Genomic DNA, 20,011 nt, shown 5'->3' with positions numbered 1-20,011 from the left:
GGTCACCTTGGGCCCTGTCTGGGCTGAGTTTGGCATCTCAGAGCTGCTGCAACTGGCCGGTCGACCCCTGAAGGTAGGCCCTGGTACTGGCGGGGCTGGCCGACAGCAGTGTCGCCAGGCTCTACAGCACAAGCCTCACCTCACTGAGTGAAGCAGTTTAGAGGCCGCTCTCCATGTGTGTCGCCCTCTGTATAGAGCCTGTGGATCGATTGGGCCGCAGTTTTCAGTAGCCACTAAGCCACGCTTTCGATTCTCAGTGCGAGGGCAGTCGCCACCTTGCGTTAGGCACTCGGTGGCAGTTGCTGCACTCTAGGGTCTCCGTGTCCCCACCTCGGCTACAGCCAGGGTCCACTGAGCCCCGGGGGTGTCCCAACATTGAGGAGAAATCGGGGGAGTTGTTATATTGTGCTGTCAGGGAGGATGTTGGCCGAAACTTGCTAGGCTACGGGAGCTGCTCGAAAGCTCTACCGCCATCTTGGCTGCCCAGAACAATTTTGATCTGTCTTAACTATCCACTTCCTACCTACTGGGCCTTTATCTTCTTTACCTCCTCTTTCTTACATTCATGCCCCTACCAATTCTCTTCCATTGAATGATTAAACCGTCTCTATAGGAAGGAAAAATACAATATGAACGTTCGAACAGGCATTTTTCTGTCATTCTACTCTGCTCCTCCTAATGCCCCTTTGACCCTTTCTTCTCTCGCCAACTCTGCCTCACTATTATGTATTATAATTACTTTAATATTATATTGTGTTATTTATAGATGTATTGCTTACTTTTGTAATGTGTAGTGTCCTCGCTCTTTCCGGCGCAAGCTTCTCTGATTCCAGAATCTTTTCACTGGCCCTCTGGGGCAGATGCTGGCTTGAGGAGTCCAAGGCAGGACATTTCGTGTTTAGCTGTATTTGGTGCTTCAACTGAATAAACTTTAACTTGGAAAATTCAAGACTCTGAATCTACAACCCCTCGCCCTTTTTCTTGCTCTCATAAAATCTCTAACCTTTGCAACAGTGAAACACAGAAAAGTTTAATTTGTCCTCTAAGCTCTTGTGTCAACAACAGGCTTCAAATAGCTGTGCTTGTCTATATGTTCCCTGTAAATAGGGTTTCAAATGTTGGATTATAAAGTTTGAAACACCTTGTTTATAGAGAAGAGCCACATACATACATAAACAATAAAAGTAAATGTTCAGTGTCAAATGTGAAGGATGAAACCTAGAGTCAGTTGTTTGGGAATGATGTGGTATACTATTTAGAAGCTATGAACGCGATTGTTGAGTAGGATGTACGCAGAGGACAAGACTGTGGGTGTGTATAATTAACGTACTTATACAAAATGCAAATCTATAATTTACGTATTTAACTAAAGCAGCACTGAACAACAGCTGCTCGCCTTCTGGGTTTCCCCTGTGTAATGAACGCGTTCGCATTACATTTTTACCACTAAGGGTGCCTCATTATGTAAAATGGCATAATTTGGGGAGTTTGGTGTAACAAGCGTAACATAAAAATCACAAAAGTATGCAGATTTCGCTGACATAACAGAATTTTCTCCTAGGCCTACACAACACCTCTACCAAAGTATTTGGATGATTATTTAATGGATAGAAATGACTTTTCATGATGTTTGGATTTTGGGCATAATGGGCAAGTAGATGGAAGAAAGGGGGTTACCTATGGCTCTTGTAGAATAGGATTCTCCAGCAAATAGCATGTGATCTACTGGCAGCTTTGTAGCTACATGTTGGTAGCTCTCATGTGAGCCTTCTAAATTATAATTCTTTGCTTGGTTGAATTAGTATACTTATAACAAAATTGAAAAGTGTGTTTTCGAGATGAAAATGTGTGTATTTTGTTGGGCTCACAAGTGGATGTTTTTAGGAAAAAGGATGAATATTGAATTCCAAGCTTCTAGTCGTTGACGTGGGTTACAATAAACATTATTTCAATTCCAAGATACCCTTCAGGATGAATGTGTACTTCACAAATACATGTTATGTTATATTTACAGCTGATCTTTGAGTGATGCTGTGTTGTGAAGACTTATTACAAACTTAGTGCACTACAGCTATTGGTGTTTTGTACCAATGATGAGTTATTCCAAACCGATAAAGCATTTTTACATTCCAGCTGGCAACCCTGCCTGATGCATTGGGGTGATGACTGCTGATAATCTTGCATGTGTACCCAATAATGTGATCTTGTATGATGTGGTCACTAGAACAACACTGATAATATTAGTAGCTCGCAATGATTTTCACTGAACATAAGTAGCTCTTATTACAGAAAAGGATGGAGACGCCTGTCGTTGAATGTATGTATGCCATAGAAAGTTTACTATAAAGTTGAACATTTACTTTAGTTTAGGTATTTTCTGGCTGAGTCATCTCCTTACGAGGATGTACTCATTCTTGGGGAATAAAATGCTCACTCACTTTCCCTGGTCACTTTTGCTAGTATCTCCTCATTGTGTGACTGAGGCAGGGCAGTCAAATGGACATTTCAAGGTGTAAGGAATATGTTTCTGTGTGTGTTTGTGACGCGAAGATACTAGTTTTGTATAAACTGGCATACTTTAAACATTTTCAATTTGTCGGACATCTTTAAAGTCCGAAATAATGATGTAGCGTCGGGAAGGTATTCCTCAGTCACCGTTATAACAACCTACAAAATCACATCCAGGCACAAATAAATATTATCAGCCAATGGAGGCACAACATAAGTGGCATAAAGCAATAATATGAAAGGCAAACTGCTGTATATTCTATTTTCTTAAAAGATATATTAAGGATAACTGACCTTATCTCTCTGATACATCTTTTTGTAGACATAGTCAGCAAATGGCGGACGCCCAATGTATTTTCCGTGTCCTGCGTCAACGTTGAAGACTCCTCTCTCATACACCACTCTGCCTCTTGAGATAGTGACCAGAGGCACACCATGGCAAACCATTCCTTCAAACACATTAAAGTTAACAGCTTGGTGGTGAGTTTTGGCAGAAATAGTCCTACGGAGAAAAAAGAACAAGTCTCCTCAGCGGCTAGATCAACAAATGATGTTTCTTATTTAATTGAAGATCTTTACCCTCTAGGGGAAGAAGGGACATTGACAGTAAGGATGTCCCCATCCTTGCAATGCTACCAGATGAGTCACTTTAGGGGTGCTCTCATTACTTTACTTCGATTATCCCTCTTTTAATGGGGGTCTTGGTGATGGTTATTAGGGGTGAGACAGTCTCCATGGAGTGTTTTAATGAAGCATGAATGTAAGGCATAATCTTCATAGGTGTTGGTTGGAAGGGAGGTGAGAGTATAAACCAGGACTTTGAAAGACAGGGCTTTGAAGGATGAGCACTGTGGGATGCAGCGGTGAGGAGAGGTGGGTGTCAGAGAAGAAGCGTGTTTGTGGTTGCGAGGTACTGTCGGCTCTTTTGTCTGTTTTCACTAAACAGTTAGTTGACAGCATTCCACGTGTCTGTGAAGTGTGAAATAGAAGGGCCAGGCAGGGTGTTGATGCACTACATGAACGTTTTGAAGGATGATAATATAACATAACTATAACGTAACCAGAATATAACACAACACATCATAAGAAAACATAACATGATTTATGAAGAGGCATACAATTGCCGCAACCAAATACCCTTTCCTTACACGGCACTGTATGTTCTCCTAGCGCCGTGATGTCCTTCTGGAGGAATGTTGTGCTTTACAAATACAAATAACACAACACATCATAAGAAAACATAACGATTTATGAAGAAGCATCAATCGCCGCAACCAAATACCCTTTCCTTACACCGCACTGTATGTTCTCCTAGCGTGGTGATGTCCTTCGGGATGAATGTTGCGCTTTACAAATGCAAATACAAGGCTGTGCAAGGCTACATTAGTACATGCTTGGGCATATCAATAAATCAGTGTTTGTAAGAGAATGTGCTTTCATATCTGATGATGTGTCTTAACAACTAAAGCAGTGTCTGGACATATGACTCTGCATCTAAAAATAGGAGGCTGAAGATACTTTTCACATTGACATCTCCGTCAAGTTGCTCCAGTTGTCAAATCATTAGGATTCATCTTAGACCAAAATGTATGAATCACTATGATTTACAGACCTACTAAATCAGACTCCTTCAAACGTCTCATAAGAAAACTGAAAACCTCCATCCCTTCATCAAACTTGAAAACTGCCATACATGGTCATCCTCCCTGCTGCATCAGGCCTGGTACAACAAGCATGACAATCTAAGCATATCACTGCCATTATGATGGATCCTACCTGGCCAGTCATCTCAACAAAGTGTGCATCCTGGGAAGAATAAGAAACACTAAGATCAAATCACTCCTACTCCTTGAAATCCCACTTGCGGAAAAATAGAAAACACCCAAAAAAGCCTTCTCCTGTCAAGTTCTCAGACTCTGAAGATCGCTGACTCAACATCAACCTGCTCGGTTTCCACAAGCACCTGTGAACTCACCTTTGCAGAGTCAGACTTAAAGACTGACACTTCACTCATACCTGATGCTAAACAAGTTCACTCTCTCTGTTATATGGTAAATTTTGATTTCACATGAAGCGCTCTGTTGCCCGTGTGTGCAGGTCCATTATATACAAACAGCTTTGGGAAAATAAATTGCAACAAATCACAAAATATTTTTTTTTTACTGTAACTTGGCATGTCAGAGTTTACCTTAGTAAAGGATGGGTTTACCAGGCATTTAAACTGCAACAAGACTGTTCCTATGCATTTGATGATGTACCTAGGTTTATGATGATTGTGCCTGAGCATAACAGTGTGTGCCAAGGTATACCTGACAGTGTTTGGGCAATTAGTACTGTGACTGTGCATTATGAGTTGTATATATATATATGAAGGTGTAGTGGAACATTTGAAGCTTCACCAGTCATATGATGACAGATGACACACAGGTGTAGCTGACCTTTGATCTACAAAAAAGTCATGGCTGCACCCTGTGGTAGCACACAAGTTAACATATGTTAAATCAAATAACCTTTAATACCTTTTCTTAATTGTCTTACCTTAAACACACTATGCTTTAATTACTTGAGTATATCAACCCGGATATGAAGCACTACTAAACATCTGCTAGGATATCAATGTGCTGAGAGCCATGCTGCTTGGGTGAAATCAGTAGAGCAACCAGGTCTTGAGTCTCTTCTGAACTCCTGAAGAGAAGGTGAGGTGCAGAGGTGGAGGGAGAGGCTATTCCAGGACTTTGCAGCGAGGGAAGAGAATGAGCATACTCCACTGTTGCTTCAGCGGAGGTGGGGGGTGTGAGCAGGGGAGATGGAGCGCAGGTGTCGGACGTGGTGGTGGAAGCTCAGGCTGTTTTTGATATATGCTGGTCCTTGATTGCGCAAGACTTTGTAGGCATCGGTAAGCATCATGAATTGGCGTCTTTTGTGGATGGGAAGCCAGTGAAGTTTCTTCGGGTGTGGTGTGATGTGGGTCCATTTTGGGAAATCGAGGACAAGTCTGGCCGGCTGAGTTCTGTATGGTCTGCAGTCTCTTCAGGAGGTATGTGGTAACTCCAACGTAGAGTGTGTTGCCTTAGTCCAATTAGTTGGTGACGAGGGCTTTAGTGACATTGCACCTGGTGACTGGGAGCCATTTGAAAGGAGCATGCAAAAAGTGATGAAGTAGGCAGTGGAGACTGTGTTGATCTGGGTTTTCATGGTGAGTTTTCTGTCCAGGATGATGCAGAGGTTCCAGGTGTGGTCTATAGGAGTTGGTGAGGCAACTAGTTTAGCAGACCACCAGGAATCATTCGACTGGGAGGTGGTGTTCCCGAAGATCAGTACTTCTGTTTTGTCTATGTTGAGTTTGAGGCAGTTGTTTTGTATCCACTTGGCGATGCTGGTCATGCACAAGCAGAAGTTGGCCCTTGTGGTGGATGCGATAGGGAGAGAATGAGCTGGTTGTCGTCTGAATTTGGGATGATGTTCAGCTCAAGGGTTCTGACAATGTTGGCTTGGGGAATCATGTAGGTGTTGAACAGTGTAGGGTTGAGGGATGAACCATGAGGGACATTGCAGATGATGTTCTTGTGTCCTGAGGTGAAGGGTGGAAGGAGGATTCTCTGTGTTCTGATGAGGAAAGATGCAATCCATTTGAGGGCATCCTTTTGGATTCTGATTTGATGAAGCCTCTCGATCAGGGTGTGATGGGACATGGTGTTGAAGGCTGCTGAGAGCTCGGGGAGAATCAAGGCGGCCATTTCTCTATGGTCCTGAAAGGTTCTGATGTCGTCAGTGACTGCGATCATGGTGGTTTCAGTTCTATGGTTCATGTTGAATCCGGATTGGCAGGCATCCAGAAGATTGCTGTTCTCCAGGCATTCCGTGAGTTGGCTGTTGAAGGCCTTTTCAAGGACTTTGGTGGGAAAGGGGAGCATGGAAATGGGCCAGCATTTCTTGAGCTCTTTGGGGTCTGCGGATAGTTTCTTGAGGGCGGATTTAACTTCATCATATTTCCATTTTTCTGGGAAGGTGGCATATGTGATAGATGTCAGGTATATTTTCGATTCTTCCATGAGTCTTTGACTCATTGATATCTTGGACATATGAAATGGCCCATGTGTTGATTAACCATATATTTCTACCTTCACACTATGAAATGCAGGTTATGGGCTTATCTTTGCGGTTATTGGTGAGGACTTTGGAATGTATGGTCCTCACCATGATAAGATGGCCACCATTATTACTAGCTTTTTGGCTGCTTATTTTTACATCACCACCCGAATATTATATTAATAGCGTACCACCCGTTGACTTAACCGTTTTCGGACCTCATAACCTACCCAATATTTAAATTTCTTTTCCATAGCCCCATTTTAAATAAATACTTCACGATAAGAGCCCTGTATACTTTGTTCTTGTTTTTTCCTTTTGCTTATTTTATAATACTTGAGATGTATTAACATGCTTGAGCCTCTTATTGGCTGGTTACACATTTTCAGACAAGGCTCCTATTTTTAGATGATTTCAATTGTTTAGGTTTAAACTTCATACGGGATGGCTGTACCATCGGCGATGCAGATTCCCATTGCTATTTGTGGTGTTATATGTTAACACGAAGTACCCCTTGCCATAACCACTTTTAGTCCCCATAACCAACCTAATATTTTAATCTCCCTTCCATAACTCTATTTACTATGAATATTCGTTCCTATTATATTGGCATAATTTTATTGATCTCAATTTTTCCCAACTGATTATGTGTTCTTGATTGTGAAGTTATAGTAAGCGTTGACCCTTGACTTCTATGTGCTATTCGGTCAATTTCACATTATCATTTAAAATTCTGCAATAAAACGCATGACACTTAGGTAATGGGTAAAATTAATGTTTCAGCCTTGAATATGTTAGTGTAATACAATATATTATATGATATATACCTTCTATACTATATAATTTTTATTTGATGATATCAATTTTTAGGTATTATTAACAGGCAAATAACCCCCGATCCTGTAGTTATTTTTTTTGTTGTTTTTGTTTTATATAGCTCGAACTCGACCCAAAGGTATCAGAGCACTTTACATGAGCACCAGTTTTGTTACGGATGGACACATTAATTTTTGTTAGGCACGGGGAGATTAAGTGATTTGCCCAGAATCACAGGATGTTGAGGGTCCCTGCCGAGACTCCAACCCAGTTCCACAGCTTCAAAATCCAACGCTCTAGCCGGAAGGCTACGGACTAAGCCATTGTGAAATATTATTGGAATTTACTTGACCTATTCCAAGAAGGAAGTACATTTATGTATCTACTTATATATCGAGCAATTGGAACAAACTCAGAGTTATTTATGATTAGGGAAAGGAATATTCTGTAAACATCATATATATGAGGTATGTTTGGATTCCCCATAGTTTTTTTTTATTCTGTGTTTTTGAAATATTTCCACATTGTGGCTGGGGGGTATTTAGAGTAATTTGGATGAAGTCTGAGATACACATTATGTACATGATGTTCATGGTAAACACATTATATTTCTCTTAATGTATGCTTTCGTTAAAACCATTAATAGGGGTAACAATACATTTTATAACATGATCGTTCTGGTTGCTGAGGGGTTGGAGAACTCCTCCACAATGCTGAAAAGTTATTTGCTGTAGTTGGAGCTGGCTTCGACGCAGTTAGTTAGGACATTCTATTATGTCTCCTTCAGGAGTCAGTAGTAGTGGCTGAGCAATGTCTTGGAGGTGGTGTGGTCTGTGGGTTTCTTTCTGGTGCTCTATTTCCTTTCTAGTTACTTGCAATTTCGTTTCGTGGCTCTCATTTTCACGGTGTACCAACTGGCATGTTTAGCAGATCTTTTGAGTTTGGTGGGTTTGATGGGGCGACTCTGTCGGCACTGACCGTGAAACACGTGGTGAAGTTCTTGACAGCCTGTCCTAGGATGGTTGTGGTGTCAGGGTGGGAGGTGTTGAGGGCGTTGCCCCATTGGCTTTCGGATACTTTGTTACAGCTGTGGTGTGAGGTTCTGGGTGGTTTGGTGGCGGTGCTGGGGGCTGATTTGATGGTTAAGTGGACAACTGAGTGGTCCGTCCAGGTGAGCTCGGTGACATGGCTCTATGGTTAGCGGCCATGTACTAGCACTTGGTATGATGCCATGGCCAAATGTCATGTGTTGGAATGTCCTGTAATGTTGCCATAGAGAAGTGGTCAAAGGGCCATTCACTTCACTTCTGCAACACCAGGTATTTTAGTAAATTGATGTCACGATATAAGATGAGTTTTTTTCTTTTAGATTTGTTTTTACCTTGTAGCTACTGGATCCCAAATAACAATGTCAGCATCTGATCCTTTTGCTATTCTCCCCTTCCTGGGGTACATGTTAAAGATCTTTGCTGCAGTAGTGCTTGTAACAGCAACAAATCTGTTTTCATCCATAATGCCACTGTGCTGAAAATCATAACAAAATGAAAGACCATGTTACTTAAACAATATATAGCAGACTTTAAAACTGCAAAAAATGAATTTGAAAATTACACCACTTATGCTAACTCTTTGTGAAATGGTTCACATCTCTTTCACTATACCACATGTGTAACAATATGAAATCTTACATGATGAAAAAATATATCAGAAATACATCAAATGTTTATGCTATAGGTAAAAAAGTAATATGTTCATAAACGCCGGTTATTGAATATGCTAATAGGGACCTCGACATGGGTAATTTAGCACCTTCTGACTTCTGTTAGAGTCAAAACACCTCTTTAGTAAAACCACATCAACACGTTTTTTTAAAGGGGATGAGCACTTAAAAAATAAATATTTCTTTCCCTTCAATTTAAGTTGACTACTTAACAGGAAATACTCAAATGTTAATTTAAAAGACAGCAAAAAAAAAAGAAAACATGAAACTTATGGTGATGCAGAGGATCAGTAAGTAACCTGGGTGTATTGACCTTGCACTGGGCATCTCTGCATCCTTAGTGATTTGAAAGCCCGGTGTCTGAATTTGGTGGCCCATTACCTCCTCGTCAGAACTCCCCATCACAGTCATTACCATATGAGCAATAGCTGCTCCCCAGAACTTCCAAGCAAAAACTCCTTAGCCCATCCCTACCGTCCAGACCACTCCCACATCCTGTGGCACATAACCCGTGACCCATGTAAGCACATCCTGTTCTTTTTTTCTGCAAACTGCTCCTTGCAAGACTCTGCAACTGATTACAGGTGAGTGTGCGGTTGTCTGCTATAGCGACCCTTGTGTGGGTATTATGGATCAAGTCTCTGCTATAGCGGGACTGTGCTGTCGATTTTATGACTCGCTGCCCTTGCCCTTGTAGTTCTTTTATAGACCTGGTGTTTCAATGGTTCCCCTCTTCCGGGTATGATCCCCCGCTGTAGCGGGGACCACCTGGTGGGTGTAGGGGATTTGTTGAGCGCAGGTCGGCCCCTCCTCCTGGGAAGGATGGCTTTCATTTCAGAGCGTGGGTTTCAGCAGAAGCTGGTTCGCATTGGCTCTGTAATTACGAAAATGGCTTGCTGCCGGTGCCTACAAAGCATGGCGCTGGCTTGTTGCCTACGGCTCCATACTGCGACTGGGTGCGAGGCCGGTCTGCGGGAGGTGGTGGTAATTGCGGGGAGTATGTAATTAGGCATTTCGCCGTTTACCGCTGACCTAGGCAACGGGAGTGCCTTAGATTGGAATGAGTCACTGTGGCCCAGTGGGTAAGGTCTCTGACTCTTATGCAAAAGGTTCTGTGTTCAGATCCTGGTGTTTCAATGGTTGTGATGAGGAGGTAAAATTATAAGATTAATTAATGGCATTTCTACACAAATCCCGCACTTATCCAGGAAAATTGCAGGCTATTAGGTTTGGCATACAAAGGGGTGTTACTTACTGGTTTCAGGGGTTAGATCCCTCGGAGGTTGACCTGCATAGGGGTTGCATCTGGTGCTCTGCCTTGGGCCTTTAGAGCCTGGGTCAAGTTAGGTCATTGGTTTTATATGATTTAGGAGACCATGAAAGGTTGTCTTCTGTATTGGCCTCCAGGCCTGGTGGTATGGGCTGGTTTCACTGGAGGCTGCCTAAAATTGGTCCTTACTTTGTCATATTTTGATTGGTAGTTATATGTATATATAAGGTAGTGTGTGCTCTTCTGGCCCTTGTTCATCATGGATGGGAGGCGGTCAGAGATGAGTGGGCTCCAGGAGTAGGAGGTGGTGGTGGTTGCTGGGCCTTCCACAGCTCCTTCCTGGTCAGATGTGCAGAATATGATTGAACCTGCGGTGGCCGCGGCCTTTCTAGCAAGAGAATCCAAGGGGCCAAAGAGGCAGAAATTAGATTCCCCGGCTGCCCCTGCTCCTGATGAGGAGTTGGATGAGGAGGTGAAGGGTTGTTTTGTCCAAGGGGCTGACCTCCACAGTATTCTGTAGCATGTGTGGGAATCCCTCTGAGGGTGATGAGTTGGAGGACTTTTTTGCCAATTATCAGGAGTCTCAGTGCCTTCCCATTCATAAATCTGTGAGGAATGTATTGGAAGGTAAATGGAAAGATATTGACAAGCATACTTTTCCCCGGTTTGTGGCTAAGAGATATCCTTTGCAGGGGTTCTCAGAGGAGTTTATGCCTGTGGTGAAGGATTATTCCCTACTGGCGGGACTTGCATCTCAGAACCTGGTAGTTTCCGAGGATTCAGTTCCATCTGATCCTGGGGACAAGAGGTTGAAAGGGCTTTGAAGAGGTCCTCTGCAGCCTCTAACCTTGATGTTCGTTCTGCGGCTTACTCTAGCTACCTGGTTCAGCCTCTTCTAAAGGACTGTCATGGTATTCCAGAGCAGCTCTTACAGGATGAGGACCCCTCGGAGTCTTTGACAATGTTGGAGCAGCAATTGCGCTTCCTGGCTGATTTGTCCTTCGATTCCCTTAGTGCTCCGGTGGCTGGGGCCTCGGTGGCGGCTAGGAGACAGTTATGGCTTAAACCTTCGAAAGCAGAGGCAGTGAAGAAGGCTGCCCTCATGAAGATTCCTTTCACAGGCTCTAATCTCTTTGGGGATCCATTGGAGATCTTGATTAAAAAGACGGCGGAGGACAAAAAGTTGTTAGCTCCAGTCCGCTCTTCCCAGAAAGGGAGGTTTTCTGGTTATAAGTGGGCTTTTGGGCAGGCGCTTCAATCTAAAATGGCCACCCAGCTCTTTTGTGGTAGGGGACGTGGCCGGGTTGTCCCTTCCTTCCACAAGTCCCGGGGTCAGCAAGGTGCCTCCACTTCTTCAGGGCTTCTTAATCATGACTATCTGAGGGGTTCGGAAGAGATGCTGGTTGGGGGTTACCCCAACTCTTTTTTCCCGGTATGGATAAAGTTCGCTCGGGATCAATGGGTCCGGCAGATTGTCAATCTAGGTTATCAGATCGAATTTGGGGTTCCACCGGAGGATGCGTTTCAGACCACCCCTGTTTCCGGACCTCAGGTCAAGTGTCGGGCTCTGTTGGAGGGGGTTTAGGACCTGGCTTGCAAAGGGGCTGTGGTAAGGGTGCCTGTGAGTCAATAGGGTCGGGGGTTTACTAGATCCTGTTTCTGATCCAAAAAACAAATGGGGACTTCCGCCCTGTTCGGAATCTGAAGGTGGTGAATTTGTGCATCCCTCATCGGTCCTTCAAAATGATGTAGCTACAAATGATTCTGCCCTTCCTATCCGTGGGGGATTTCCCGGCTTCTCTGGGTCTCAGTGACGCCTACTTTCATGTGCCGGTTCACTTGGCTTCCCAGAGGTTTCTAATAAAAGAGAGAGGGACCCAAAACCAAAGGGATAGGGTACCAAGACTGACTTTATGTCAAAGAAGAATTCCCTTTGGGCACCTTAATTCAGAGACGCCAATTCTAACACACAACTAAACAGATATCATTCATCCATACAGACCCATCCCGTTGAGCAATGCAATGTGCAACAATATAATTCTATAAAAACAAATAAATTCAGGATGTACAGTTTATTTTGTAAGATTAAAAAGCAATTTTATATGTTTTTTTATTGCTTTTTAATCTTACAAAATAAACTGTACATCCCGAATTTATTTGTTTTTATAGAATTATATTGTTGCACATTGCATTGCTCAACGGGATGGGTCTGTATGGATGAATGATATCTGTTTAGTTGTGTGTTAGAATTGGCGTCTCTGAATTAAGGTGCCCAAAGGGAATTCTTCTTTGACATTCCCAGAGGTTTCTACAGTTCTGTGTTGACGTCAATCATTACCAGTTCCAGGTATTGACATTTGGGCTGCCTGCCTCACCTAGGGTGTTAACTAAGGTGCTGGCACCCGTGGCAGGGTTGTTGCATGCTTAGGGGATCCAGGTGTTTCCTTACTTGGATGACTGGTTGATCTCTTCCTCTTCTTTCCTTAAGGATCAAGCACATACCCAGGAGGTTTGCTGGCTCCTTCAGCAGTTTGGGTAGATTCTGAACTTGGAGAACTCCCATCTGTGCCCCACTCAGGAACTGCTGTTCATTGGGGGGCCTTCAACACCAACATGGGGAAGGTTTTCCTGTCAGAACCTCGCAGACTGACTCTGGTGCGACAGCTGAGGAAGGTGTTGGTAGCCCAGTCTTCCATGGCTCGACAGTGGTTATGGGTTCAGGGGTTAATGTCTGCTACCATAATGATTGTTCATTGGGCCCATTTGCACTTGTACCCCCTGGTGAATCATGTTCTGGGGCATTGGAGTCCGGGGTCTCAGAATTACGAACAGTTGGTTGTGGGTGTGTGTAAATTGATGGGGAATGGTCCTGGTGGCTGGAGGATCGGACCTTCTTGCAGGGCTCTCCCTCTGTGTCCCATAAGAGGTTGGTGCTGATGACAGATGCCAGCGAGCTGGCTTGGGAGGCAGTGTTGGACCAGGAATCTGTTCAAGGGGTCTGGTCAGTTCAGGAGGCACAGATATCTTCGAATTGGAGGGATTTGAAGGCGGTGCAGTTGTCATTGACTCCTTTTCTTCCTTGGGTCCTGGATTGGGATGTGCTGGTGCGGTTGGACAACACGGTGGTGGTGTGTATGTCAACTGCCAGGGAAGAGCGAACGTAGCTTCCCTCAACTTGTTAGCACAACAGGTTTGCCAGTGGGCAGAGTTGAACTTGTTGTCTATGAGACCGTTGCATCTGCTGGGGGTTTTGAACTCGGCGGCGGATCACCTGAGCAGGTAGTTTCCCTCCCTGTCTGACATGTGCCTGATGCAGGAGGTGTTTGGGGGTCTGATGGAGAGGTTTGGGGTCCCGCTGGTGGACCTGTTTGCTGCCCAGGGGAACGCCTTGAGGGAGAGGCTTTGCTCTCTGGTACGGTCACACTCGGTTTGGAGTGTGGATGCACTCTCCTTTCGGTGGGAGGGGGGACTGATGTATGCCTTTCCTCTGAATGCCTTGATTCCAAGTGTCCTGCTGAAAGTTAAGTTGGATCGGGCTTCAGTTGTGCTGGTGGCTCGTGCTTGGTCCCGGAGGCCTTGGTTCCCTTTGTTGTTGAGGTTGGTGGAGGGTCCTTGCTGGCAGTTTCCAGTGGTTCCTTGTCCCCTGTCGTTTCCCCCTCTGTCCCGGGATTGTCTTGTTCGCTTGCAGCCGGTGGGTTGGCTGTTGAAAGGATGAACCTGGTGGCTTTGGGGTGTTCTCTTACTAAGGCTTAGTTTATCCAGCAGTCCCGGCATCCTGTGACTCTAAAATCCTATGTTATGTTATGTTAATTTATATTTGTAACGCGCCAAGTCACCAACGGTCTCTAAGCGCTACAAACCATAGACCCAGGAATGCCATAATACTTGCAGATCGCGCAAGAACTTGGGGTGGACTTATCCAAATGCCTCAGTGAACAGAATGGTCTTAAGTTTCTTCCTAAATGGGAGGAGAGTTGCCTCCCCGCGCAGAGTCTCTCGTAGCGTATTCCAAAGCTGGGGGATCACAACCGAGAAGGCACTTCCTCCCAAGGTGGTTCTGTCAAAGCGTGGACAGGTCAACAGGTGTGTCTCTGATTAATGGAGGCAACGACCAGGCAGATAAGACTTCAGATGGTCTTTAATGTAGCTGGCACCGCTCCATACATAGCTTTGTATGCAATGCCAGGCCCTTAAATCTGATCCTCTGCTTGATAGGAAGCCAGTGTAGCCGCTGTAACAAGGGTGAGGCGTGTTCTTCTGGGCAGTTTAAGGATCAGTCGTGCTGCATCATTTAAAACCACCTGAAGTTTCCCCAGAAGTTTATCAGGGAGTCCTATGTATACTGCGTTGCCGTAATCCAGACGTGACAAAATTAAAGCTGACACCACGGTACACATGGTAGCAAATGACAGCAAGGGTACAAGTTTCTGTAGTTGCCTCATCATTCCCACACAGCGTCCACTACCGCAGCTACCTGATTATCCATCACTAACTTGGAATCTAATCTAATACCCCAGCTCTTCACAGCTGGCACCGGTATCGGAGTGGTGCCAAGCTCTTGGAGCCAAAAGAGGCTGGACCAGGTGTTAGCCCCAATAGTGAAAGCAAGAACCTCCGTATTATCCGGATTTACTTTGAGTGAGTTCAAAGTCATCGAGTTTATAGTAAACCGAAGGATGTTCTGTACCTTAAGCTGTGCCTGGGAGGAGTTATCAATGCAAATAATTAATTGGGTGTCATCGTCATAATTATATACCTGACAATCCAGTTTGGCCAGAGCTTCTATCAAAGGCTGTAGATAGATGTTAAAAAGCAAGGGGGACAGTGCAGAGCCCTGCGGAACCCCACATGGCAGTGCTTCTTATCAGCTTTTAGCCGTAGCACATCCATTACTGAAGCATCACCAACTCGTGCTATTGTGAGCTGTAAATCTCGCCTGCTTAGCATGTAGCAGCTGATGGCCTTCCAAAAAGAATGAAAGTATTCTAAGCACATGTTGCTCAAGCACCTTAGCCAGGTATGGAAGTCTGGAGATAGGTTGCAAGTTCTTCAGATTCCTAGGGTCTGTCCCTGCTTTTTTTAACAGTGGGATTATCATGGCTTCCTTAACTTTGTGTGGGACCTTTCCTGTTGCCAGGGACAGGTTCAGTGAGGATAATATCTCTGGCCCTACCACTGGGAGACCCATTTTAAACACTCTAGGAGGGCAGGGGTCTTCCGGGGACCCAGAATTTACTTTGGTAATGATATGGACTAGACCATTTAAATCAAGTGTGGATAAGACAGAAAGTATGCCTCCATGAAAATCTGGTGGACCAAGCATCGGGAAGGGACATTGACTTATGCGAGTAGTGCCTATTTCTCTAATGCTCTGCATTGGGTGTCTTTTCAGGGTTGGTGTGCAGATTGGGGCTGGTCTGCTTTGGAGTTGGATCCTGTGCGTATCTTGTATTTCCTGAAGGATTGATTCGACTTGGGGCTGGCTCTCTCCTCCTTGCGGGCTCAGTGGGCGGCTGTGAGGGCCGTTAGGGGTTAGGCCTGTGAGCGCGTGGTTCCGTTGGTGTCCTGTGTATTGCGGAGTTGTTTCCTCCAGAAACCCATAGTTAAGCCCTTTACGCCTACTTGGGATCTTCCATTGGTGCTGAGGGGTTTGCAGTCGGCTCCCTTTGAGCCTCTGGGTCAGGTGTGTATGTGTTTTTTGACGATCAAGGTAGTTTTTCTTGTCGCTATTACCTCGACCCGGAGGGTTGGGAGTCGGGTTCCTTGCTTTGTTCTGATCCCTTTTTGTGGGTTTTTTCCGGATCAGGTTGTTCTCCGGCCTGATTCTTCCTTTGTTTTCAAAGTCCCTTCCTCATTTCACTGCTCGGAGGATCTGGTTTAACCCATGATCCTCTTTCGGTTTCTGAGGAGGAGGTGCGGCTGCACAGTTTGGACATTAGGCAGGCTTTTGAGGTGTACTTGGTGCATTCTAAGCCTTTTCGTAAGGTGGATTCACTTTTTGTGACCTTTGGCCTGGCTAGTCAGGATCTGAAGCCTTCTGGTGCTACTCTCAGTCAATGGCTGAGGTGGGCTGTGGGGGTGGCATATGATGCTTGTGGCGTGCTGGCACCAGGGTCAGTGCAGATAGACTCGCTGTATGGCTGCGCCCTGGGCTTTTTTTCAGAGAGCGTCTATGGCTGAGATCTGCAGGGCAGCTTCTTGGAGTGCTCCTCACACCTTTATGTCCCATTATCATTTGGTGGTGGGTGGAACAGGGTTGGCTGGATTTGGGGACACAGTGTTGCATTCTATTCAGTTGGTGTGACTTTCTGCTTGTATTAATAAAGTCTGTTTCCTTCTCTCTGTTGAAGCTGATTCTTGCTTTGGTATCTGCTCATATGGTAATGACTGTATTCATTACTCTGAGTCATAGACCTCCCCATCACAGTCCTGGTTCCCATCCCTCCCTCCCTCCCTCCCTGTTCAGCTCTTGTGCTTGGGGGTACAGGATGTGCTTACATGTTTCAAGGGTTATATGCTATGGATGCCGGAATGGCCTGGAGGGTAGGGATGGGCTAAGGAGTTTTTCTTTTAAGTTACAGGGAGGAGCTATTGCTCATATGGTAATGACTGCGACGGGGAGGTCTACAACTTGGAGTAATGAATATTACTGGTAAGTAACTGGTCATTCACCCCTCATTCAAATGTGAAGCCATGACACGTGCTAATGAGTCTATTTGCTTTACTATGTGCTAGAAAAATGTATGGTTCTTTGCCTTCCTCTGTCCTTGTTGTAACAGAAACCCAGCACGTAATTATGGGATCACAAGGAACACATTTGCCCTCAATACAAGAGCAGAAGTAATAGAGGGAGGTAAAATCCACTTCCACCTGCGTCAGATTTACCCTTCCGCTTGTCATGTATGCCACTCTGACAGTGGTATTGCCCCACTAATGCCACGGCCCACTGCACTAATGCCACGGCCTTCAAATTCTCAATCAGGACTCCTGATTGGAATTAGCGTCGGATAAGTAGAACGAGGGAGGGATGCTAAAGGGGGTGGGAGGAGCAGGGCTGGCCGGGCTGTGGCAGCACTCGAGGAGTTACAGTGCACTACTGTCACAGCAATAGTTAGTGCGCATGTTCGATTTTGGGCTGATAATTTTTACGATCAGCCCAAAGATGCGCACTAGCTTTCCCCTTAAGAGACCGAGGGTTGCTTCATGCCGTAGCCCTCGGTCTCCTAATGGGCAGGGAGTATCTCTGCCCTCAACCAATCCTGGCGCTGCTGGAGCAGCATCAGTAGAGGGGTTGGCAGTGACGTCTCGGCTGTTCCTGTTTTTTGAAGAGCGCGCGCGGGACCCCTGCCTCTGAGCTGTCGAGCAGAGGCGGCGCGACTGATAAGTTTTCTTTTATATTATATTTTAATTTTAAACTTCCCCGGCCCCCAACCCCGGAACACAGCCCGGTCTGAGGCTGCACGTCACGTCAATTTTCTAGCAAAGACGACCGTGCATGAAGGTGACGGTGTGATGTGATCCTGCTGCCCAGTCATATATCTTCTAACTTCAGATCCTCAGGACGAAACTGCGCACCTGCGAGGGAAGTACGTTCTGTATGATAAATGACGGTATCCCCCAAATCTCTCATTGAGTATCCAGAGCTGTTGTACATCTGCGTGGGTGTATGCTGCACTCAAAGCTCTAGTTTGTCTCTTTTTTATAATCTCGGCCTGTTTGTGCTCTCAGTGGCCGTTTGGTTAATGTGACCCACTATGCTTGCCTCGCATTTGATCTAATTAAAGCTGCTGTCTCAATTTCTCGGCACATATGCCTGTGACCCATTTTGTATATTTGTGTGTATGTGTGCTGAATGCATTTTAGTGGCCGCTTGTATGTGTATGTGTGCTGTGTCCATTTTAGTGGCTGCTAAGCGCCTCTTGCCATTTCTGTGCCTCACCGTGTTGCTGCTCGAAGTGTTCTGTGTTTCTTTCACAGTGATGCTCGTATTGGCTCTCTCTCTATGCACATCCTTATGTTTGCATCTACGAGTAGTGGTTTTCTGGTCGCTTCATGTGTAGATTTCTTGGTCTGTTAAGAGTGGCATGTGGTTCTTATACCAGCGTTTGTCTTGATATTTCTTTTGGTGTGTTTTTCTGTTTGTGTCTTTAAAAGTGTCTACCATGTCCCCTTGTGTGTTGTTGCCTACTATTGGTTCTTTGTGAGTCACATAGTATGTTTCTCTCTGTTTTTCTTACTCTGAGTAGTTGTTGGTATGTTATGTTAAGTCTTCTTCTATACAACATTGTTCCATACAGAGGAGTAGTGGTGTTACCAGAAATGTTTTTCAAATACATGTTTGCCAGCATGTAACAGTCAGGTTTTCAATGTGTGAAATTTGAAACAGTGCCGGCATGTTTAGACTGCCCCTGGGACAGAGCTCCATGGACAGGTGTACCAGATTCTAAAAAAAGTTATTTGCCCTTGCATTTTAAAAGTCGATAAAATGGGTCTGAAATCCTATGTAAATTCCTATTATTGGATTTTACGTATTCGCATAATTTTTGTTTTTCTTCTATGTGCGCTTTTATACATAATTTTAACCCAGTGTCTTGTGGTAACAGTGAAAAGTGATGTGTGCTGTTACTGCATGCGCTGTGGTAGTAAACTTCACCCCATTACTTTAGTGGACAAGGGTTACCTCTTGTACAGTTTTCACATAGAAACCATCACTTTTTTGCATATTAAGTCTAATTTTCACAAAAACTATACTTGGAAAAAAAATCACCTGCACCTAATTCCACCCTGGCTCATACGTCCTAAATTTGGCACCACTATCAAGAGGTACCAGAGCGAACAACACAAATCCCCTGCAATTTCATCTGGAAAATACTAATGAACTACGAAGTTCTTTGAGTAGGAGTCATGTTATTAATAGTGTTGACTCTCCATGTTTCTAGTCGAAGCCAACTCTGAATCTTGCAAACGGCTGCGTTTCATTTATCTACATTCTACTGTTGTGTTCTGTGTGATACTGTTGTAGTCTGTGTGTTGTGGCACGTATTCTCCCAACAACTCACCGGGCGAATGATGCTTGTGTAATGTAGCAGGTGCTTATGTAAAGTGTTCCATGAACTTTTATGCCCCTGACCACTTTCAAATCTCACCAGCCGCCACTGCACTCTGATGAGTTAATCCTGGTGGTGAAAAGTATACGAACGACAACTAGTAACAGTGAAGGTTCTCTTATTGCCAATGAACTGTATGCTGTGGCTCTCTGCTGCACCCTGGCGTCACACTGGAGAACTTCATCTGCTGTCTACAAGAACTGAGACTTCCGTTCTACACGTTATTCAAAGATGGAGCTGTTAAAGGGAGAATTTAATTCCCTTAGAGAAACAAGGTCATAATCTAATATTTTCTCAACTGTGAGACCTAACTAATAATCCACACTCATTTGTGTCTGGAAGAAATACTTGACACAATCTGAGATTTACAGCCTCATTACAAGTGACTCGTAAAAATGAAGGACAAATTAAGCCACCCTAGGGAAATACCGCCACGGCTCTGATTGTCGGGAGGGTTTGAACCCCCTCACAAGTTTTTCCATTTGCAATGAGGAATAACAT

The 20,011-nt window shown here is 44.6% G+C and overlaps 1 protein-coding gene across 2 annotated transcripts in view; it reads right to left on the bottom strand.

The window, feature by feature from the left end:
• The window catches only part of DPYS (dihydropyrimidinase), a 552,352-nt gene that overhangs the window by 11,552 nt on the left and 520,789 nt on the right, over nt 1–20,011 (bottom strand). For both annotated transcript variants that reach the window (XM_078686894.1, XM_078686892.1), the window contains exons 7-8: nt 8,795–8,937; nt 2,803–3,010 (exon numbers count right to left, since the gene is read on the bottom strand). In XM_078686894.1, the coding sequence (XP_078543020.1) occupies nt 2,803–3,010; nt 8,795–8,937 (351 nt within the window). The remainder of the gene's footprint in view (nt 1–2,802; nt 3,011–8,794; nt 8,938–20,011) is intronic.

Source organism: Lissotriton helveticus, chromosome 4_1, assembly GCF_964261635.1.
Source record: "Lissotriton helveticus chromosome 4_1, aLisHel1.1, whole genome shotgun sequence".
Lineage (NCBI taxonomy): Eukaryota > Metazoa > Chordata > Amphibia > Caudata > Salamandridae > Lissotriton > Lissotriton helveticus.
The sequence above is the reverse complement of the archived record's forward strand: the minus strand, read 5'-3'. Positions and strand labels throughout refer to the sequence as shown.